At 34.9% G+C, this 22,601-nt stretch overlaps 1 protein-coding gene across 1 annotated transcript in view; it reads right to left on the bottom strand.

The window, feature by feature from the left end:
* KCNH7 (potassium voltage-gated channel subfamily H member 7) overlaps positions 1-22,601 on the bottom strand; it is a gene marked incomplete at its 5' end in the record, with an annotated part of 220,988 nt that overhangs the window by 70,153 nt on the left and 128,234 nt on the right. The window contains 2 exons of the mRNA XM_080346432.1: positions 3,233-3,661; positions 19,256-19,411. Coding sequence (XP_080202558.1) covers positions 3,233-3,661; positions 19,256-19,411 — 585 coding nt within the window. The remainder of the gene's footprint in view (positions 1-3,232; positions 3,662-19,255; positions 19,412-22,601) is intronic.

The raw sequence follows: 22,601 nt of genomic DNA, 5'->3' as shown, positions 1-22,601 counted from the left end.
CCATGTTGGAAAAAGGCCACAGCTTTCTCCTGTGAGGGGAATTGGAGGTGATGTTGAGCCTTGCCTGTGGCATCGTGGCGCACCTGCTGCCTCTCTGGCTTTCCCTCAGCTTCCCGAGGACTGGAGAGCATGGGACACTGAGCTTGGCCCTCTGTACCACAGATGTGAGAGTGTTTAGTCCCGCTCACCCTGATGCCTCTTTGTGCCAGCAGCAGCCATACAGACTTTGTAGGCTGGGTTAGGCTCAAAAGCCTGCTGTTTCTTCAAAAGACTGCAGGGATGTTACTGTTAAAATCAGTTTTTGAAGACAATAAGATTCCTGAAAAGTCCCTGTGGACCTGTATCCACCTGCAGAATCTGGATTGTTGACATTTCAGGTGACAAGGGCTTGGCTGGAGTTTGGGTGGTGGAAGACACAGTTCCTGCCCTGCTGCTTTTGCAGCCAGGCAAATTTAGAATTGAATTCAATTGAAGACACTCAATTTAAAATCCTAAATTGTCATTTTTATTGTAATACCTTTCAGCATATAATGGCCACAGCTACGATAATTTTAAAGTGATAGGCAACTAGGCTACATAAATTAATTTCACACATGGAATAATTTAAATTCTCAATTCCATTATCTTCCAAAAATAAATTTGACTGCATGTGAATAACTGTAGTTACTATTGAGCTAAATGCTGTTATATTCTGTCAGAATTCTGTTACACTGATTCAATATGATTTGAACGGGAAGATGTAGAAAATAAAAATCAGAATCCTGAACTGTGTTTTCAGACAGAGTAGTAGTCTTCAGGGGATTCAGGAAAATTCAGAATTACTAGGATCAATAAACAAAATAAAAATTGAATGGGAAATATATTAAACATTATGCTCCCTTGGGTTATACATTTTGCAACATTGAAGGCCCTGTAATTTAACCCGTTGGGACTATACAGGGTATTTCAAAAAGATGGATCCAATTTGAAATCACTATATCTTTGAAATTTGGTACAGCTTTTTGAAACGCCCTGTATTTTACTTTTATGTATTGCACTCTACATTTACTTAGAGCTTTACATTCTCCAGTACAGTATCTACAGCTTCTGGTCATAATCTGTGAGTCCAGAGAAGATGATTTAGGCTGAATTCTGGTTGCCTAACTTGCATGGATAGTTTTATAGCAACAATACGGTTTTATGGCTCACTGTTCAGTGAGGCAAGCTGGACTTGCTGGCTAAATTTAAACATTGTTTCAACATAAGGTGACAAATTCTAATAGGCTTGGAAACAGATGGCATCAAGGATGGTTACTAATTCTAATGCAATTCTGAGACCCATCCTCTATTCTGTTGTACTTTTTTAGAATGTGTATGTAGGACCTAAACGTAGGGCCAGATTCTTTTCTATTTTGTAGCTTATGCAGAGTGAAATCATTGTGGCAGTGTTTTATCTGTTTATGCTGTAAATTATCACATCACATGAGAGTCCATAGGAATTCAAATGGATTACTGACTCCACACAGTAATTTTTTTCCTTAGTATTTAACATTAGAAAAATATTATTCTGTGCAATGGAGCTTGAAATTTTTGCTCCTCCATGCAGCAAGTATTAAATCATGGTAATTTCTACATGAGATTTGTATCATATTAACCAAAGAAATTAAATATTCAAACTTATTTTTACACATTGTCATCATATAACTATATGAAGAACGATCATTTGGGAAGTGCTTTAATGAGAATAAGTTCTGTACATAGAAATTGACAATGTAGATGTCTTTAAATGTGTCTTATTTTAAAGTTTAGATAAAATATCACGGGAAACTGAAACCAAGATAAAGCTTATGCAGTGGTCCAAAAGACATGCCAAGGTTTGGCCTTGGAGATTTTTGCCTCCACATCCTGATCTTGAAATCTTGGCTTGAATGTGAACAGGAAATATAGTAAAATAGCATCATTTAGGATGGGTTTAATTTAATTTTCAGGTTCATTTGAACTGAAAAAGAATCAGAGTGCAATAGAAACAGAAGTGAGAAACAGGTATTTATCCATCCTATTAAGAGTAACTGGAAGGAATAGTTAGTTCTGCGATTTGAGGAGCTAATCTATGTGGCAAAGGAACATTCAGACTTATGTTTCAGGAGACGTACAGAAGCAAAGAGCCCTTGATGTGGACCTTCCAAAAGCCAGGAGATCTTAAAGGAATTTTACACTTGCGGTCAATGAATGGGAGAATACCAGACACTCACTGAATATGAGAATTCGTTTTCTTGCTAATTTATGAATCTATACAGCATCTTCCATGATACATATTTTTGAATTCTTAAAATACTCCACATACATTCCGTGTCATCTGGCTTAAATAAGAAGTATGGAATTCAAGTCATCAGACCACAGTTGCTGCAAAAGCTTTGTTTATGTGGCACTTCCCCGCACAGGTCAGTTTCAAAGGTGCATCTCCATTCACAGGGCTTTCAAACCCCTGTTTGCTAATCTGTTTCCCAAATTTCTCAAACTGCCTATCTCCAACAAGAAATCATGGACCACACTCCATGACTTTGCATAATGAAGAAAGGCAGTAGAAAAAGAAGGCAGAAAAAAAAGATCTTTGTAAATTTTGCTGGTTGCATGAATATACTAACACAAAAAGAAAATCACACTTAGAGGAATTTTACACTACGCCTGTCAACATTCCACTGAGTACTTCACTAAGGATTACACAAAGCATTTCAATGGAGTTGCTGAGGATATTTTCTCCAGTGTGAGAGAAAAATCATGTCTCACTGTTGGATCAGTGAATACACAATGTACACATTACAAATTAAAAAAAATACTCATCAATCTCTGAAGTAGGGTTTCCTACAGTCAAAGACTATCTAATATATATGAGTATGGGCAGAACAATGCATGCAATTTTAACTTGATCACCTGATTTTTTTTTTCCCCTCCCAAACACCAATATTAGTTTTAGGAATGTTGGACATGATTGATTTTGCTATATCCCTATAAAGAAGGCAGATGTTACCCTAAGAGCAACCTGATGATTTCATTGGTCTGCTTAGACAGGAAAAGATGTATTTAGTGTAAATAATCCTGGCATATTTGGGCCCTTAATATTGTTAGTGTGCTTTTGTGTGTATACAGCTGATTATATTTAGTTTGGTTTACACAATGATGATAATTACTATGAAAAATTGTAATAATTCCTTTCTTAGTAAATCACAGAATACTCATTGACTTTCTAGCGTACCTTCACTTGCATGACGGTCCCTAAAAATGTTCTTGGGATGGACGTTAAAGCCTTCTATGTCATGTACTGAAGATGCTCTCCGTATACTACAAATGCTCTCCCTTGATCTGGAATGGGTTAGTGGATTGCTTGTCTGTATCATGTCAGGGTAAAGTCTGTCCCATTGCTGTTTAGGTGACGAATGGTCAAGAGGTCCTGATATATTAACCAAAGGCGAGCATTTACTGGGTTGAATCAGTGCTTTTGTGTCATCCACTTCTGATGGACTACAACTTTCTTTTGTAGGTGATTTAAAGTGCTTCATAGCCACTGAGTCATCGCTGTGCTTAGATGCGTCGACTATCACTGCATCAGGATCTTCCTGTGGTAAGGACTGCTTTCTGTATGTTAGAAGTCTCAATCCAGGTAACCGGAACCCAAAAACTCTACCTGCATATAAATACATATAAAGAAGAAAATCTTACATATTAGTTTATTGTAATAAATTTTTTTTTTCACACACACTGCATAATAATAGCTTTAAATAATTTACCTGTTCCTAATAAATTACAATACTTAGCAATGTAATGTGTAAACACGGAACGATTGTATAGATGCAGGTTTTTTACAGTCATGGTGTTAAAAGACTTCGTGCTTCAGTCAGACCTAAGTTATCAAACTCAGAATAAGGACAACAGCATTGATTTTACCATCTATTTTAAAAGAGATAAGATTATACATTCTGATGGTCCTTTCTGAATTAAAAAATCTATGCATCCATAAAAGACTGCTAGAACACATTGAACTACTTTGCTTTGTAGCTGTTATCCTGAAATAGGTATTTGTGGATTCTATTACAATTTGAACTCCATGTGCTTAGTAGTGTACTGCTGATTTATTGATTTATTTTCTACAAATTAAACAGGAAGATTCCAGTGCTAATCTTTCAGGAAAGAAAAATAAGTCGTGTATAAGTTTTGCCACAATCCTTTCCGATACTTACATATTAAAATTAAATGAAACACTTATGTTGAATGAGTTTAAAATGAAAAGTTAAGGAACACCCAAGTAGAAAAAGCTGTGACACAGCTCACAAGCCTCAGTTGTACCCACCCAATGCAATTATCTTTTGTACATTTGTATGGGTATGGGCTTAGCTGGGCTTGATATATTGAATGGCAGGGTGGGGTATTCTGAGTGTGTGAAAACTAACAACTTTGTGTGATGGTAAGAAATCTTAGTAGCTGAAAGGAAGTATAAAATATAGTGCAAATAAAGAAAATATAAAGAAAGGACTGTAAAATCTACAAACTGTCCCTCTAAAACCACAAACCTAAATAGCAAAGATTTTGAAGTATTGTGTAATGCAACTCACAGGTGAAGGCATAGGGACTTCTGATGTACAGAAACCATAGCTAACAGTTTAGAAAAAGAAATGCTAAAAGAAAAAATTAACAAAATTAAATAACTGAAATAATTGAAATGATTAGATGCTATTGAATAAATGGTCTGACTTATCTAGTAGTTTCTTGTCAGTCATCACTTTGCTACATAAATATTTTCCACTGTGAATCAATAGCAAAATTACTTCTGAGGACATCTCAAAATGTCTTGTTATTCCCTCTTACTAGGATAAGAAAATCTATTTTGTGATAAGATTTTTTTAAAGTCGGTTTTAATTGCCAGCATTTGTAGCTAGCTAATATTCATTAATATTTAGCACTGAAATTTATCATCCCATTTTGAAATGTTTTGAAATAGTCTTTCATTGATGTCTATGGCCAACAGTAAGTGCAGAGCAATTGATGCCACAGCTTAATCATGTAATGTTTTGAAGTGAATGTCCTATATATTTAGTATTTATTTTATTTTGAATTCTAAATGAATGAAAGTGCCCTGCTCTTCTTAAAGTAAAAGCTGTGTAAGAGCTGAAGTTACACTAGGAGATGATACCACAGGTCCATCTAGCACACTGTTGGACCTCTGATATTTTCCAGTAGTGGATATATGAAGAAGGAGCCTAAGAACGACTACAGTGAGATATTTGTCCCAGTAAATTTACTCAGTTTCTGCCTATTTGCAGTTCAGAAACTTTCTGAGCCAGAGACTATGTTCAAACCACAAACTGAACTTTGGGTGTAACTTTCTTCCATGATTTTGACCAGGGGCTTTTGAAATACAGTTGTACTTTGATCTGCAAAGTATCCTTTATGGAACAGTACCATAATTTTACCATGCTTTTGTGAAGAAGTACTTCCCCTTGCTTGCTACAAACCAATTGCCTCGGAAAGCGTGATAGTTCTTATGATATGAAAAATAGCTAATAATTGTTCCCTTTTTATAGTCTCAATAATGTTTACAGCTTTCATACATTTGTCACATTCTTCTTTGTATACCTCTTTTCCAAGCTGAAGAATACTTGTGTAACTGTATTGTGTACCTCTGATCATCCTTCTCACTCTTCTCAATTTCTTTTCATTTCTAATATATTCATTTTTGGCAGTGGCCTGAGCTACTCCCAGACTCAGGGATGAGTGCAATGACATAACAGGTTCTTATATTGATCTTAGCCCCTTTCCTTATAATTTCTAATATTTAGAGTTATCTACCCAGCCTGTGTTAATTTAAGATTTTTTCCATAACAGCTGAGAGATTTCGTTCTTTGATTGGTAACAGATAAAAAAATCTATTTGCTGTTTTATCACTTGGCCACTCAATATTATAGGTTATGTCTGTAAATCTCATATCATATTCTGAATAATTTTGTTACATCCACAAATAACGTCACCTCACTGTTCACACCTTTATTATCTAAGTAATTGAAAATGTATTAAAAAACCTGTGAGACTCTACTGATAACATCTCAGTATTTAGAAATCTGGCCTTTTATTTCCACCCTTTTCCCATATGTTTAAACTATAAATTCACACAAATTTTATGTTTAAACTATAAATTCACACTTTTTTTTCCCTTTTTTTTGGACAGTTCCTGAAAAAGCTTGTTGAATTCCAGATATTTAGCATTGAATCTGTTACTCTAATGCATATAGAGACATGATAGTACAGTAGACAGAAATCTCTATCACATAAAACCAGAGACGCATATTTTAAACAGCAGGTAGAGGCGCCAATTTTCAGACTGCATAGTGATATTCAGCAGAGTGCAGCTTGGGAACATGTGTAGTTCTTCTAACTTACTAAATATACTTGAATAAATTGCTTACATTTGAAATCAGTGAAGTACATAAATAATTTTATTATTTTTAAATGCATGTAGAATGAAGTTGTAAAGCAGTTTATAAATCAATTTTTAAGCCTATTGCATTAAAAATGAAACAAATACTATTATTTATTTCCATCAATTATATTGAACTTCTTAAAAATACGGACCGTAGTGTATTCTGGAATTAGACACTGTTAAAGGCTTTTTGCTGGCACTCTATTTTAGTCACATTCATGGTGGTGCAGATGGTCTTTTCTGCTTCACCAAGTTAATATGACCATATTATACTGCATTACTGATTTAGCTGTCTAATGGCAGTTCAGCTGGAAAGAATACTCAGTGAGAATTTTGCTTCTTGCTAAGACTCTTGGGCATGAAATAGAAAACTCAATTGAGCAGCTTTTTGCTATTCTTCTATAAACTGTAATAAAAAGTCTCGAAGTTAAAGTCCGTATTTCCTGCTTTTTAATTTGAATATTCTTTAGAGGAGGAGCATTGGTATTCTTCTTCAACTAATAGATAACGAGCTCTGTGATGTGTTGGACATTCAGCTCTCTCCTGCAGCACTGCAGCTGAAGCTATCAGGAGGCCCATTCAGAATTTGTCTAGTTTACATTACACTTCCTTGCTCAGCTCAGTAGTAATACAGTTTGTCATGAAGCAAAATTCACGGCCCCAGGCCTGCTGCTGTGGTATAGACTAGAAGGGTCAGTGGAAGCTTTCCTGGCATGCTATTTATGGGGTAAAATCTTTTGTTTGAAAGTGGACAACCCCTTCCTTGTGTAGGTATGATTTCAGAGCAAATTTTTCTTGGCTTACAATGCAAAAACATTTTTGAGATGCAACTAGCTATTTACTAGAAACATAGAGACAATGTTACGTTAAAATCCTTATGTTTTATTGGAGATGAAGACTAGATTGCCAAGTTCTTACTAATGCTGAGTCGGAGATTTTGTTTAAGTGGGGCTTGCTAAGAGCAATTGAGGAGAGCAGTCAAGTCTGAGTCACAATTCCAGGCTTACATTCCACCTCCTCCTTTCCAACCTTGCTTCACTGAATAAGTAATGTGCAAATGATTTAATCTGTTAGTTGCATTTGTTCTCTGTGCTATCTCAGCTAACCCCTAGAGTTTCTAAATAGCAGAAGTCGGTTAAAAAATACACTACGGATAAGAAAGGACACTTCTAAACTATTTGCAGGTGTTATCTCCAAAGTCCCAAATTCGAATTGACTTTTCTTGCCTTCTGAAAGCTTTTTAAAAATTCTGTTTCATATTTTTGGAGATCAAAGGAGAAGATATTTAGAATTCACGGAAATAAAATATTTTTTTGATAGTTTTGTGAAAAAAGTGTAGGAAAAATCCTTACCTTGATAAGAAAAAATAATAGCCTTGCTTTCCCTAAATATTGAAATGGGAAACGTTAACATTAATGGAAAACTGCAATTCTTAAACACTAAATACTGTCATATAGAATTTTGTGGAATTTTATGGCAGGGAAAAAAATATTAAAGGTCAAAAAAGACCTTATCAACAGTCGTAATCACGGTTGCAGATTACCTGCTCATCAATACAAATTTAATTTTGAAAATAGGGTATTCCAGCAAGAACATAACTGAATAAGGATTTCTTTAGTAGCCCAATATGCTGACATGGCAGGTAATTTCCCTTTCTGTTTTGTGCAAGCATTCTGTAACAAGGAATGGAAGTGATACTAAATATTGCCTTGTTACAGGGAATGTACTCCTCAAACGTCTAGTGATGAAAATGTACACTTACATACTAGATACAGTGGCAAAGTCAGAGAAACACTTCCACTACAATTCCTTTTGTGGTTTTAAGCTTACTGGTAGTTGCTATGTGCTATCCCAGAGTCTATTTAGCCCAAGTCAATGCACATGTCATTCCTGGTTTCCTGTCCTGAGCACTGCAGAAGGGTGTCCCTAGGAGACAGCAACTGTAAGTCATGATGTCTCCTCAAAGAATTGCTCGGCCAGTTGTTGTAGCATCTCTAGCAGCATTGCTGCTTTCATGCTGATGCAGAGAGGTAGTTATCTGAAACGAGTACATGAAGGGTCTTTCAGATAAGTCAACCAAAGCGAAAAACAGTCGTAGCTGCTCTCAGGCTCCCTATCTGGCAACTAGATTTAGTCTTCTCTAGATTTAGACTTTCCAAACTCAAATCAAAGGAGCTCAAATGCACGAAAACTTTGCACAAGATAAATTAAGTGCGGTGTAGAAACTGTCAGAACTGCTTCATGGTATGATGTATTACCTGTTCTAGACTGAGAGCTAAACCAAACTCTGAGCTGCCTGTGTTCTGGTACAACCTGTTAGTTGTGGTAGAGTGATGAAGAAAACAAAGTCTTGGATAGTATTATTGAAGTGGATAATTATCTGGCTATAATATGAAACTCAAGTTATTTTTTCAGGGTATAAAATTAAAGAATACAAAATACATATCCAGAAAGATTAACGTATTCTAAACAGAGAGAATTTTCCTTGACAAGGGCAAATAAAGTAGATAGATTATGACAGACTATCCTCCAGAGCATGGGTTAATTCAACAATACTTTTGTTCTGAAACTTCCCCAAATAATGAGCAATGTTACTTTCACAAAAAGGAGCACAAGTCAGCTCTTTGATGAAAGATATTCTAATTGAATGCCTACTTTCAAGGAATTTTCAGGATCCATGTTATCAGAAATACAGATATGGGCAGTTGCTGAATTGCTGCTCAAAGACTAGGAAATACCATCTATCAATTTGTGCAACAGACTGAAGGAAACAATTACTTTTGAGAAATGGAATCCCTGAACTTTGACAGCCTAAAATAGCAGCAGATACTCAAATGTACTCTATGTAAACACCGAGGCACACGACGTTGCCTTCTTTTCCGTCTGGACTCAGCAGGCCTCAGACAGAGAATTAAAGCAAGAGCCAATTATGGGTTTTTTTGTAGTTCTTTTCCCACACATCTAGAGGAACATACATATGTGGATCATTTTCTTGCTCTACTCATTAAATAATCTTCATTTCTTTTCAGGCAGGAAAAGGAATCTGATTATTAACTTTAGAATCTTAAACTTAGAATTCCCAGATACTGCACAGACACTTTTTTTTTTTTCTTTTAATCCTCTGGTCCACTTTAATTTTGGCACTTTGATTCTTCTTTTAATTTTCTCTAAAATTTAAGGTTGCGCGCTAGTTCTGCAAATATTAGTACCAGCGATCTCCTCTATGTTCCTTTGTAAGTGAGAAAGTTGTTTCATCTCTGTGCTGGTGATGGCACATTTTTATCTTCAGGCTATACTTCTCCTAAAACCTAGTATTGAGAATGTCTAAGAGAATAATAGGGTTCCAGATTTCCCTGTCTACAAATAGGTCTCTGGAGTAGCCTGGAAAAACATGAAAGGAAGGGAATGAAGTCTCTAGCGACATGTAGGGCTGTGCTGTGTGTGGTTGACCAGTGAATTTAGTCTGAAAAACGTTCTCATTGTCTCCCTTAAAAGATGGAATGGTTATATCCTTGAATGTTAATGTGAACCTGTAAATTTACCTGACTAGTTTTCTTCCCATTTGTTGATAGAGATGTCAGTTTACTAGATCTTATACACTATGCTAAGATTATAGGAGTTACAGTGTCTTTGTGAAACAAACATAAGGAAGAATAATTTTTGGTCCTCTAAGAAAGAAATTTCACTTTTTGCATTTTTATTTCTTAGGAATAATTAAAAGTGGAAAGAAGAAAAAAGTAAATATCTGCAATGAAACAAAATAGCAAGCATCACAAAAAATATATGCAAAGAAGTCGTCAACTAGCATAGTATTTTGCTGTCATGCAGAGAATATGGTGGGGTTTTTGGTAGATAGAAAAAAGAATTCATTCCATCTATTAAATCTAATCCTCAAGAAACTCAAATCAAAGGAGCTCAACCCTTCATCATCTTGGTTGCCAGACTTCATAGAAAAAAGAATATTGCTTTTGTCTGAGACAGGAAGCCTGAGGAAGTTCTCAATATGTTTTAACACTGAATTGTTATACTGCTACCAATTTCTGAAGTGTGTTTTGTCTCATGTATTGATTGCAACTTTTTTATGCTCTGCATACAAGAGCTTTCAGTGATAATAAGCTGAAAAGTATCACTACATTTGGATTTTATATGTCATATAATTATACTAAATTTAATAGTTTAGCTGTTATATGTATAGTATTGCAGAAATAAGTATTCAGAGAGTGGGAGCAAGAGCCCTATTTTGACTTGCACTCTTCTAGAATTATATAAAATGTAATGAGATTTTGAAATAATAGAATCAGAACAAAGCAATAAAAGGACTTTAGTAGATAGAGTTTTAGAAGATAGATTTACCTGAAGAAGAGCCACTCGAAATGTTGTTACCATCTGAAATACAATTAAACTAGATTTACAAAAAGCTTTAGCTTCAAAAGAAATAGATTCAAAAAATAAACAGACTATTAAGAAAAGAAGGTAGAATATCAAATTTCCACCCATTTTAGAAGCAAATTCAGGTAGCTTGAATTCATATACAATACATTTAATCTGCAGAAGAATTATTCTAAAAGTACATTTCTGTATTTCTCTGGAAAATTTAAGAACTATTCCATTAAGAATACTAAGATAATTACCAAGTTTGTCACATAGATCAATATATGTTTCCAATTACCAAGTTTTAAAGTTGGCTAATGTTTCAGATAGAAAACTCAAGGAGATGTACCCAGACTAATGTGCTATTTCTTATGAGACTGAACCTCTTCTGATCTCAGTGATAATTTATTTGCTCGGAAATGCCAATTTTGATTGTAAGAAACTTATTGAAAAGTTGAAGAATTCATAATCTCCTTAGGAAGAGTAGGCTTTATCCACTGACACTTGTACAGAGTATGAACTTAGAGAAGTTTCATGTTCCTGACAGGGCTTACTCATTTCATGTCTTCATGGGAAGAACTCCTCAGACTATATATTTTTTTGCCAATTGCTTTCAGGTCTTTGAAATGCCCAGCTTGCCTGGGCACTCTGCTCCTTAATACAGTTAAGTAATAAAGACAGGATTCTCTGCCTGAGAAAAAAGACACAGTGGTGGTAAATTCCCTTACTTTTATCTATAGATCTATTTTGTTTGCTTACCTTAAAATAATGTCTACTCCACGTTGAATGATATAAATAACAAAACATATTCCTTATAATCAGTGTCCATCTGAAAGCTGCTCAAATGCATTTAAATATTTTCTCTGCAAAACTAGTAGAGTTCTCTTTGTCTAAGTGTGAGATACCCTGATAGTTTTGAATTCTTCCTCTTCAAGGTTAAAGTCTCCAATTTAACAAGTGCACAGATGTGTTAAGTTCTCTCTGCTGGTTCTTATTATGGATAATAGAGACATACGTATCTCTCATCCACCAGAGAATGAAGCAAAACTCATTATCTTTATACTTTCCTGAGGGTATGTATTATAATGTAGGATGACTTTGCAAAATCAGTATCCTAGCCTTCAAGTTACCTCACAGAACCCACTTGTCTTAAATGTCTTGAAATGAACAAATAGGAGACCTGTCAAAAATGAATAAAACCACATGACTAGAAGAAACTCCTGGATCTAGTTCAATCCAAGAATCCCTTTCATATTCATGTCTCATACTTACTATGTATTTATTTAAATAGCAAAAGGGAAATTTGCAGGGTCTCGATATAGCCAGAGTATTGTCAGATTGTGTTCCTTTTCCTGTCCAGTGTGCACAAGTCACCTCCACTGAAAGCCACTGAAAGCTGTGTCATTCCCTCTTTTTGGTTTCTAATCTCTTAAGTAGAGATTGCGTTTTAATTTTTTTTATTTTTTATTGAATATTTGTACAAGATATAGCACAATAGCCCTGTGATCCTAACTGGGAGAGAATGTAATGCAAACAGCTAATTAACGTGGCTAGAATCCACAGAAGCTTCCTCTCTAATCTGAAAGCCAACAGTAACCATGATAAGGAAACAGAAATATAGCCACCCCTGTTGTATTTCTCTGTTGGTAAAATAAGACTAAGAAAATGTATTTATTTTAACGGCTGTTAATTAGGCAGTTAGGTATTTGTGGTGCACTGAACTTGACAGTACCAGAGGTCCTTCTGTCTTTTACTGGTGATTGCTGTTTGGCTCTATTCCTTTTCTAAGAGTTCAACACTGTCTCAGTTCACCTAACATTCCCTGTAATTTACCTTTGAGACAAATACACATATTGACACTGGGGTTGTCAGAACTGTGCTGCTGGTTGGCTAGATAGAAACCTTTGTCCTCCTGGACACGATTTTTCTTGACTAGCCCTCACTTATGATGAATTTGCTCCCAGTGGTGCAGCTAAAAATAAGACACTGGGCAAATTTCTCATTACATTTTGGGCAAAGTCAAAGGGTTACTATTGCTTATATGTGCCATGTTCTATGTGGCAAACTCAGATGCATCAAACGGTGTATAATATTTCATGATGATGTTGTTCAGATATGTTTAGAAAATATATATGCTTGCTTCTTACTAAACTGCTATGCTTATTTATATAGCAAGGTGCTCTGCACAGAGAAAAATTACTGTTTTTTGAGTTAATTCTTTGACTTAGGGAAAGGCTTGATCTGAATTTCAGTTGTGCTTGTTTTCTTTGTAACTTCAGTGGATGTGGTGATCTCCTGAGATGTAATGCCATTGCTAGGATCAGGACAGAGCCCAACTTGACGAAGTATAAGCACCTTGAAGAGTCTCCTTGCTTGAAAGGTTTTCTGATTGTGGTTTTAACTGTTTAAGAATATTATTAGCCTGTTCATTTTGCTTGAACCTTATCCAAAAAGTATGCATTTATTAGATGTATAACAGATCCTCTCATTTCCTTTAGAGGAAGAAGCCCAAGAAATGATTCTAAGGTGTCTTTAATAGGCTTATAGATTTTTAAGTAATAAAATGATAAGACAATCCTCAAATATCCTTCTTCAGCAGAATGCAATTGTATACCTAATCAGATAACTTTCTGGGCTTTCTCCCATGAGGTAATGAACACTGTGTTTGGGAACCAGTCTCAGTTTATAGGTTGGTACTTCAAGCTAGTGAAAATATTCTAAAGTTAAATCAATCTGACTTCAGCTATTTTAGCCTACATATTAGTAGGAGTTTTGCTTTAGATAGGACTGGATTACATATTAGAAAAAGCACTTATAGGTCAGTAAAAAAGCAGCATGCTCTATGTGGGGCAGAAAAAGAAAACTACTCAGAATTACTGTTCTGAAAGGTTTTTCTCATTTGTGCATGCATGTACATTACAATCCCAAAAATGGCCTCCTTTGAGTAGAAGAACTATAGCTACATGTATAGATACATTCATATCAGGGTCCACATCCTCAGATCTACCACTTTCTGTCAGTGGGAAATGGCTGCTGTTTTTCACTGTGTTCCATCTGTGTCATGCTTGCTTTTATTATTTTGCAGTTACTAGCTTTACAGATGCAAAGTATTTGATAGCTCTGAAGAACAGAATCAGGTGCCAGAAGCACATATTAATTTATACCACTAGTTCCATAAATTCCTTTAGAAATTCCTCATCCAATTGGTAGAATGGATGAACATGCCAGATTGGAATGTTTGACAGATTTGGGAATGAAGTTGGATACTTACATTCCATTCCATCAAGAGATTATTTAAAAGCCACACTTATATACAGAAGTTAAAGTAGCTTCACACTTTGTAATAAAGAGTTTAATTAAGTCTATACAACACACTTGGCAAGAATTCTTGTGTCATCTTATTTTGGTTAACAACTGCTAGTAGTAGACAAATTTAAATGATAACTTAGTAGTGTTTACAAGTTTTTTTTTACCAAACTGGTATGGAATTACATCTATTCTTAATTTAGTTCATTGTAGAAAATCTAGAGAAAGCACTTTTTGGTTTTTTTTCCTTTCAGTGAGTATAACGAAAGGAGTTCTCTTTTCTAAAAGTGTCTTGCTAAATATCCATTATTTAAGCAATATTTCACAGATTTTGAAAATGATTAGATTAATGAAAATTTATGAACAACAGTTTTGTAGAATAATTTTTTGTTATCATACTGACAATCAAGCAAATGTTAGTGTCTTATCAGATGTGACAGAAAACAGTCCATAAGAAAGGTTATAGTGTGGGTAAAATCCATTTTTAGGACTTATGTAGCTCAAAACTTTCAGTCTTAACACTTCAATATGCTAAACAAATATCCATTCACTTAAAAAGCAGGTATTTATGTCTTCAAGCATTTAATAGATAAAGTGAGGTGGGACTAAATTATTAAGTGTTTTTATGCCTGTGTATAGAAGCTGCTTTCAGGAGTTATAAAACATTTACATGATCTAAGAAAAGGCAACACTAAAAGCAAACAAACTTATTAGCAAAGACATAAAGAATGGTGTTCTCACATCTGGAAGTGAGACAAAACTTAGAAAAGTGATTGGATGATGAATGGATGTGTATAGCAGGAATCAGTTTCTGTAAGTCTCACTTCAACTGCACAAGGTACCAATAGATCCTCACTGGAGAAGATGATGTTAACCAGTCATGGAAGAAGTGCTTAGAGAAGGAATTTCCTCACCTCTCTGAATATAAATATGGGACAGATGTAGTATTAAATAAATTTGGTTAAAAGTTTAAACAAAAAGATATGACAAAAATTTGGGGGTTCTTTTCCCCCCAAACAGAAAGTTATATATGAACAAAGACTTTCTTCATTTTACCAATGAAATGCCAAATATTGAAAAATAGAATTGTGGCAAAAAAAGAAAGCAATGAAACAGAAAAGAGTGTAAAATCAGTTTTCCCTGATTTAGTGTCTCTTTACAGATTTTGTGGATGCTAGGATTTTCCAAAATGTAGCTATTTGATTACGTAAACACTGGTTAGACTGCCATAGAGAACTTAGGATAAATTCTTGCAAGGAAGAATAAAAGGAACAAAAGGATCAGCTGAAAGGATTTTTACACTGCTATTGTGAAAACCAGTATCTTCCCTTTTCACATTACTGCCTGTTTAGCTTTTTGCTACATATGAGATAGGAGCTTTTGAGCACCAGACTAGAAATAATTCTATTTATATTCAATTTTGGTCATCAAATGCCTGGCAACATACCAGGGTTGGGTTTTTTTTAATAATCTATTGTTATAATAATCTGCCAAACCCAATGCTGAATCAGAACCTAGCTGCATTAGCCATCACAATGGCACATCAGCAAAGACAGGATCCCTGCCCCAAAGAGCTTACAAATGCTGTTTAAAGTATCTGTCAGTATTCAACTGGTAAATTTTTAATTTTCTGCCTCTCTGGAAATAAATGTAGGCTCTGAGCTCAACCTGGCAAATGTAAGTTACCTTCTTTAATTTGTTCAGATGTCTCTCAGCCCTTTAACTGATTAGAATCCCTCTTATCTGTTAAAGCCTTTGAAAACAATGCGCTGTGTGTACAGCATGAAATGCTTTTCTCTTACGTTGTGTTAGATTTCGGTCAGGAGGAGCACTGTGGTAAGTGATCTTGTTCAAAACTGTTGGCTGCAGCTAGCAGGATAGATGTTTTTAGAAAAGAGGAAAGGTTTTTCAATGTTACATTAGATAAATTTGATGTCAACTCTTAATAAATCAGTTAGAGGAAGAATGGTAGTGTGGAAGAGTTATCTTGTTTTCTAAGGTCAGGAAAATAACAGTAATCTTTTTGTTCCCTATTTGCTTTTAGTTCTTCTCTCCTGCAACCTGACTTAGTCATTTTTATTTGCTTTCAAGTTGAAAAGACATTCTAATATGAGAAAACTCAATCTAAGGAGCTCTGGAAAGAAATCTCTCATGATCTGTGTACTTCTGGGTAGTAGATGTTAATACAATCTGAAATCTTTTGTCATTAGCTGTTGCTTGTCTTGGTTGTTTGTCAGAGATTTATTACACTTGTTATATGGCTGGTTCCCTCTCTATTTTCATTCTCCAAATTGGTTGCTGGATTTGAAAGAATTTTGTTCCCCCCCTTTTTTTTTTTTTGACCCAGTACCATTACTGTCCATTTTGTGTGTGATCCAATGAAAAGAGATCATCTGCTTTACCTGTTGATGTATATTCTAAATAGAGTCAGATGATGAAAAACAAACTTCCTCCTAGAGAATCTACTGTTTGCCTTTCCTATGGTGGGAACATGACTTAAAAAAGATGGTTTTACTGCTAATACTGCTAAACAATCCACCTTTTTGTGACTTTTTGTTGCTTACTGATCTCTCTCTGCCTTTTCTAAATTTTAAGGCTTTTGTTTATTTGTTTTAGTTCAAATCCACTATTGGACTGTACACAACATCTTGCAGTTATTAGTATTTCTGGATGTTTTGCATGGGTTGGCCTCCTTCTTAAGAATTCTCTCTGCCAAAATGAATTGTTGGCTATGTAGCATATTTTGTATCAGTATTCTTCCCCTCCTGCCCACACAAAGTCTGCTCTGAAACCACAAGCAACTAGGTAGGAGTAAGAGCAGCTGTGTGCGTGCTCTAGTTTCTGCCAGTTTCTGGCATCTGGCTGAACTCACTAGCAGGAAAATGCCTCATATCAATTTTCTTTGCCTCGTTTTGCACCTTGATCTTTGTCTATTTTACTGAGTGTGGAGCCCCACCTATTCACTTTTCAAGAACTCTCAGCAGGGAAATCCCTTGTGTAAGTCAGGTGTAAACACTGTAAAACAAGAGAAGGATGATTTGACTAAGTGCACTTTTTTTTCCTAATGTGCTCTTTAGCGGCTTTTCGCTTTAAAGTATGGCAAGTGACAACACTTGAAAATGTACAGTGATACATCGCAATAGCAGAACAAAAAGCTCTTTCAGCACATTAAGCTCTTTAAAAAAAAAAAAAATCCCCATAATGGGTATTTTACCTTGTATTTTTTCAGTAGAACCACATTAAACATGGACCAGCTGAACAATTTTATTTATGTTATGATTTTTTTTTAAACTAAGAAATAAAGTGTTCAAAGTTCACAAGATCATGGAATCCTGAAAATCCTGAATTAGAAACAGAATTTGAGTAGTGTTTACTTGGCGTAAATTCTTTTTTTTTTTCTGATGCAATTCTATTATTTTTTTTGATACCTCTTAATAAGATTTTTACCATAACATTACTAGAAGAAGAAAAGTGTTTTCCTGATATGTCAAGAAAAATGAAAAAAGCTGTTGTATTGATTATTAAAAAAACAAAACAAAGCAAGACCAAAATGAAACAACACTACAAAACAGAATATAAAATGAAGTATAAAAGCAAAATATTTTAAATATTTATTGTACAGAATATTTACAAAGGATCTTTTAAAAACATGTGATATTTGGTGAACAATAATTGTTTGCAGGCTACTAGTTTCCACTGATGAGAACTTTCCTTTCCACAGCCTTATATTTACTGCCATTGTAGGGTTATGCAAACATATGTGGAAAGACTCTGGCCCACCTGGAGTGAATCAGAGCTCTTTCTCCATGCTTAATGAAAATACTATTTTTTAGTATCCCAATTAGTTATAGAAATAAACTTTAGTATTTTAAAAATGTGAATGATTTGGCAATATTATGGGGGGACTTTTTGTTTATGTATGTTTCAATAGTCACAAAGCTTTGAGTGAGGTCTGATGTATTTTGTCCGGAAGATACAGTGCAGAAAGTCTTGATTATGAAGAATGGTAAAGACTTTCATCAGAAGGAACCTAGTAATGCTGTTATATGCCCAGCTACAGGCCTGTTCCTTACAGTCTTTTCAACATAACTAGCAGAAAACACAATACAACATGTCATCACTTGAAGTAGTGGATAGTGCTCACATTGGGAAAATTCTCCCCTTGCTTCTTGCAGTGAAGATCGTACCGGCCTTTGTCTATCTAGAGAAAGCTGAAGTGTTGATGTAACAATCACAAAACTTAGGTTCCAGGGCCCTTTATCGTACTAACATTAAAGATTATGACACTGCGAAAAGGTATTTTCCAGCTGTTGCTGAGCCAGCCAGGGGAGAGTGTCAGCGCTCACTGTCAGTGTGCTGTACTTCCCTAAGAGCTTGAACAAATGGGAATGTGTGTGGGGAAAGCTTGGAGCAAGAGCAGATTACGTGAGTGCAGATGCAAAGCAGAAGGATCATGTGCTGTTGCTGCAGAGTGAAGGTCAGCAAAAGAACATATGATCTGCAGATAGCACGACAGAAAACTGCACAGTCTAGCTGGATAAGAAGTGGACTTTTGTCTTGTGTAGAGTTTTCTGATTTTGACAACACTTCTGTTTCAGAGTGGAATGAAAACAAAAGCATTCTCTCTATATCTAAAAAACCCCACACCATTCAAGCCAATCTAAATAGTTAAATTTTATAAAATTGAGATGTTTAATTGTTTTAGCTTTTTACCCCCACATTTAATATTTTCTAGTCTAACTTAATCAAAACTTCCAGCAACTATTTTTTATTTGGAAAGGAAAATAGAAATATTCAGTTTTGAATAGGCTAAAATGAAACACTTGGGTTATATAAAAATGCATTTTTAAAAAAATTTTTTCCAAGGGTAACACACTTCTGTGAATTGTTTTACTTTTAAAGAAACACCACTCACAAGACCTGTGCTGTTAGTACTACCAAAAAACTGATAGATTTTCTTGTCAACTACATAAAAGCTTGACTACATTTAACTTCTTATTTTTTTGAATTCTGTCTTAAATGACTCAGGCAATGGGGATTACCAATTTCTTTGGTATCATTATTATCCAGGTTAATTACTCTCCCAGCTAAGAGCAGTGGTCAGCAGAGAACTTCCAATGATTAACTTACGATTTACAATTTTGGACGACAATATTGGCTTGCACTTCTCGGGAGATGCCACATTCTCTTCATCTGTTACATACTCAAAGTTAATAATAAACATCATTGCTACTCCCTCTTGATTTTTCACTGGAATTATGTGGGTGTTGCAAATGAAGGTAGATCCTGCAGATGGAAGAAATAAAAAAGAAAGAAATACATAAATGAAAGGAAACGTCACTATTTTTTCACTCCAGTAATTCCAGTTACAGCAACAGATAATGAAGAATATTTATTTGAATTTAATGATTTAACATCAAGAATATAGCTTTTGATAATTTATTAGATTATTACCTCTTCCAAAAGATCTCTCCTTTAAAATGTCTTTTTTTTTTTTTTTTCTCCCACTGAAATACCTATATAGACAGACTTGTGATATGGAGACATTTAGCACCAAAAGTAGCAACGTGAACACTGTTCCAACCAAAACACTAGCAAAGAAAGCAGAACCCCATTCTTCTAAATGTCAAACATTCTTAAAGCTTTTGCTTCTATTACAACAGCATGAATCACGCATTAAATATTTATAAGTGTAAATATATCACTATTCTTATTTTTGCTCTCAATCTTTTGGAGCTATATAATGTTTAGGTTTGTGTTAAGAAATATATTTTTTATCTGATCCTATGGGGTTTTGCATTCTATCATGAAAAATTCCTAAACTGTGGCAGTGATTTTCAGTGACCTTTCGAAGTATCTGACTTAACTGTCGTACACAATTTGAAGTATTAATTTAAAAGTACCCCAGTTTTTGTGTGTATGGAGCATATGCAGCTTATACTGCAGTGAGCAGAAGGTGTAATTCCTCAACACCTCTGGTACTCAAGGTGTCCTAGTTCAAATGCCTAATTACAGATTTAAAGAACTATTTGTGTTATCTCATTCAGTATAACTCTTAAGAAGTTTCACTTGACAAGGCCATTACTTTAATTCCTTCTATTAACTTAACAGAATATAGCTGTTCCAAAAATAATGTGATTACTGTAAGCAATTCATTAATGTGCTAAAAGCTTCATGCAAACACAACTGTGAGATGGTGTCTTTCTATAATAATTAGGGACTGATTTAATGTACATCATCTGCAATTTCTGTATTCAAATGCAGTAATCACTGAAACTTGATGTGCTGTGCAGTTTGGTAAAAACAGATCCTGATCTGGCTTACATGAGATTTATTTTTTTTTTTTTATTTCCCATTGAGTAGAGAGATAGGAAAGATCTATATCATTAAAACAAAGATCAGATCCTCATTCCTCACATTTAACGTAGTACTTGCTATAATGTGGCATATATGACAATTTGAGCTATGTATAAAATTGACAGGCTGGCCTTTCAAGTTTTACAGTTGTATCTTCAATCCATTTAATAAAACAGTTAAGCTGTGGCACTTGCCATGGTTGCCATGGTTACAAGCTCAATGACTTTAGTAAACAGAAAATAAGCAATTTAAGACTGTTCCATTAGAGCTAAAAATAGAAGTGCTGCAGGCCGAGCATTGCAGCAGAGACTGGTTAAACAGAGGGTCTGAAGAGAATTTAGAAATAATCTTTGTGTTTTTAGCTAACTAATAAAAATACATATTGAGTTCAAACAATCAAAATTATCTATATTGATTCACTTGGAGATACTATTTTGTGACATAGACTATGCTCTGACAGGCAGATTTACAGGTTGAGTAAATATCCCCCAGTCAGACACCTTTGACACGAAGGACTGAAGGTGGGGTGAGACTGAGATGTGCACAGTTTTGGAAAACAATCAACTCCAGTGGATCAAATGTTTATCCGTTTTTGCAAACAAGGATATCAAGGAGCCTCAGACGTCTTTAAAAACTTCCCTGCTTTTGGAGGCAAGGGTGTTTCAACTTTTGAAATGCTTCCCAGAGTGCAAAGTAATGACACTATCTCCTGTTTATGTAGAACATTCCGCCCTCAAGCACTTAACAAACCTCATTTGTACTGGAGCTGGGGATTCGCATCTCTGGGGAAATGCAGAAGCTGTTTAACAGTCCACAGCTTAAGAACATCGTGAAAAGAGCACAGGATTGAAAAAATAAGATGTATGTAGAAATATTTTGGGGATAAAATATGGGAAACATTCATATCTAGTATAATTGAACACAGTTCCTTTGAATTGCAACAGCAGGCTGAGTCCAGTATAGTTCATTGGTCTCAAGTTTCTCCAAGACACATGGGCTTTTCAGGAGGCATAGAATATTTACATCATGCAAATGACTGGAACTGGAATTCCATGATTTGACCAAAACACAATGCTTGTTGCAGTCACTGTTAGTGTTTGTCTTTAGTACAGAAACTATTGTCTTCCACACACTTACCGGTATCTCTCCTTATTGAAATGGCAATAGGGAAATACAAAATAACAAGGATGACTCTAGTGTGACTGAAAAATAAGAGCTGGATGCAAAGAAAGAATACCAGCAAATTCAAAAATAAACTTTAAGTTGTCGGAATTGCTGGCAATAAAGAAATATTAAGAAGTAGCTTGTTTATAAACAGTCATTCAGTATTTGCGCTCTGGCATTCTACTGCTCTTCATTGCTCTCAGAAAGTTTTCCCTGGTTTTTCTGTTTACTGAATATTTCAAGAGTAAGAAATCTTTCTGATGAGCAATAAAAATTGTAATGAAGTTTCTTGAATTTGCATTTCTCATCTATCAGCACGAGGCAATTGGATGATATAATCAGAATAATTATTAAAATTATATACTTATAATTAATAGATTCAATATCCAGCAATATATCTGGATTGTGGATTACTATTGTGGAATAGTGATGAAATCTAACTGCTGTGCTCTCTTGTTATCATAGTTGGAAGTAATAAGAAAAGCTGAATATTTTCTTGTCAGTTTGATTTCCAGGGTTAATATGGGCTTGCTTTCTTTTGTCTATGGCATTTGGAAGCCCACTCTTTCATCTAGTTAAATTAGTGTCAAAATATCCATATGCGAAAGAAAGATTCTGCTCCCCTCTATTCTTGGTGGATATGATGTATGATTCTGCAGTTATGCATTCAACAGTATGATTTTACAGGACCAGACAGGCTGATGTGAAAAAAGTAACTGCCAAAATCTATACGAAAGTGACAATAAATATTTAAGAAATCAAGATTTAGGATATGTTAGGATTATATAAAGATATATTGCACTATTTGAGCACTTCTGGTAAAGAAAGGCCTGTTTAAATATCTGGCAGCACAGTGTTTAAAGTTGACTTGTTTAATTAGAGCAGTACAAATGCAGCACATAAACCCAACTAATCTGGTCCATAAAATCTATTTGTCTTTCCACTGATTTCCTAT

This window comes from Nesoenas mayeri (genome assembly GCF_963082525.1).
Source record: "Nesoenas mayeri genome assembly, chromosome: 6".
NCBI classification, from domain to species: Eukaryota; Metazoa; Chordata; class Aves; order Columbiformes; family Columbidae; genus Nesoenas; species Nesoenas mayeri.
Note: the sequence above shows the minus strand (reverse complement) of the source record. Positions and strands in the feature narration are given on the sequence as shown.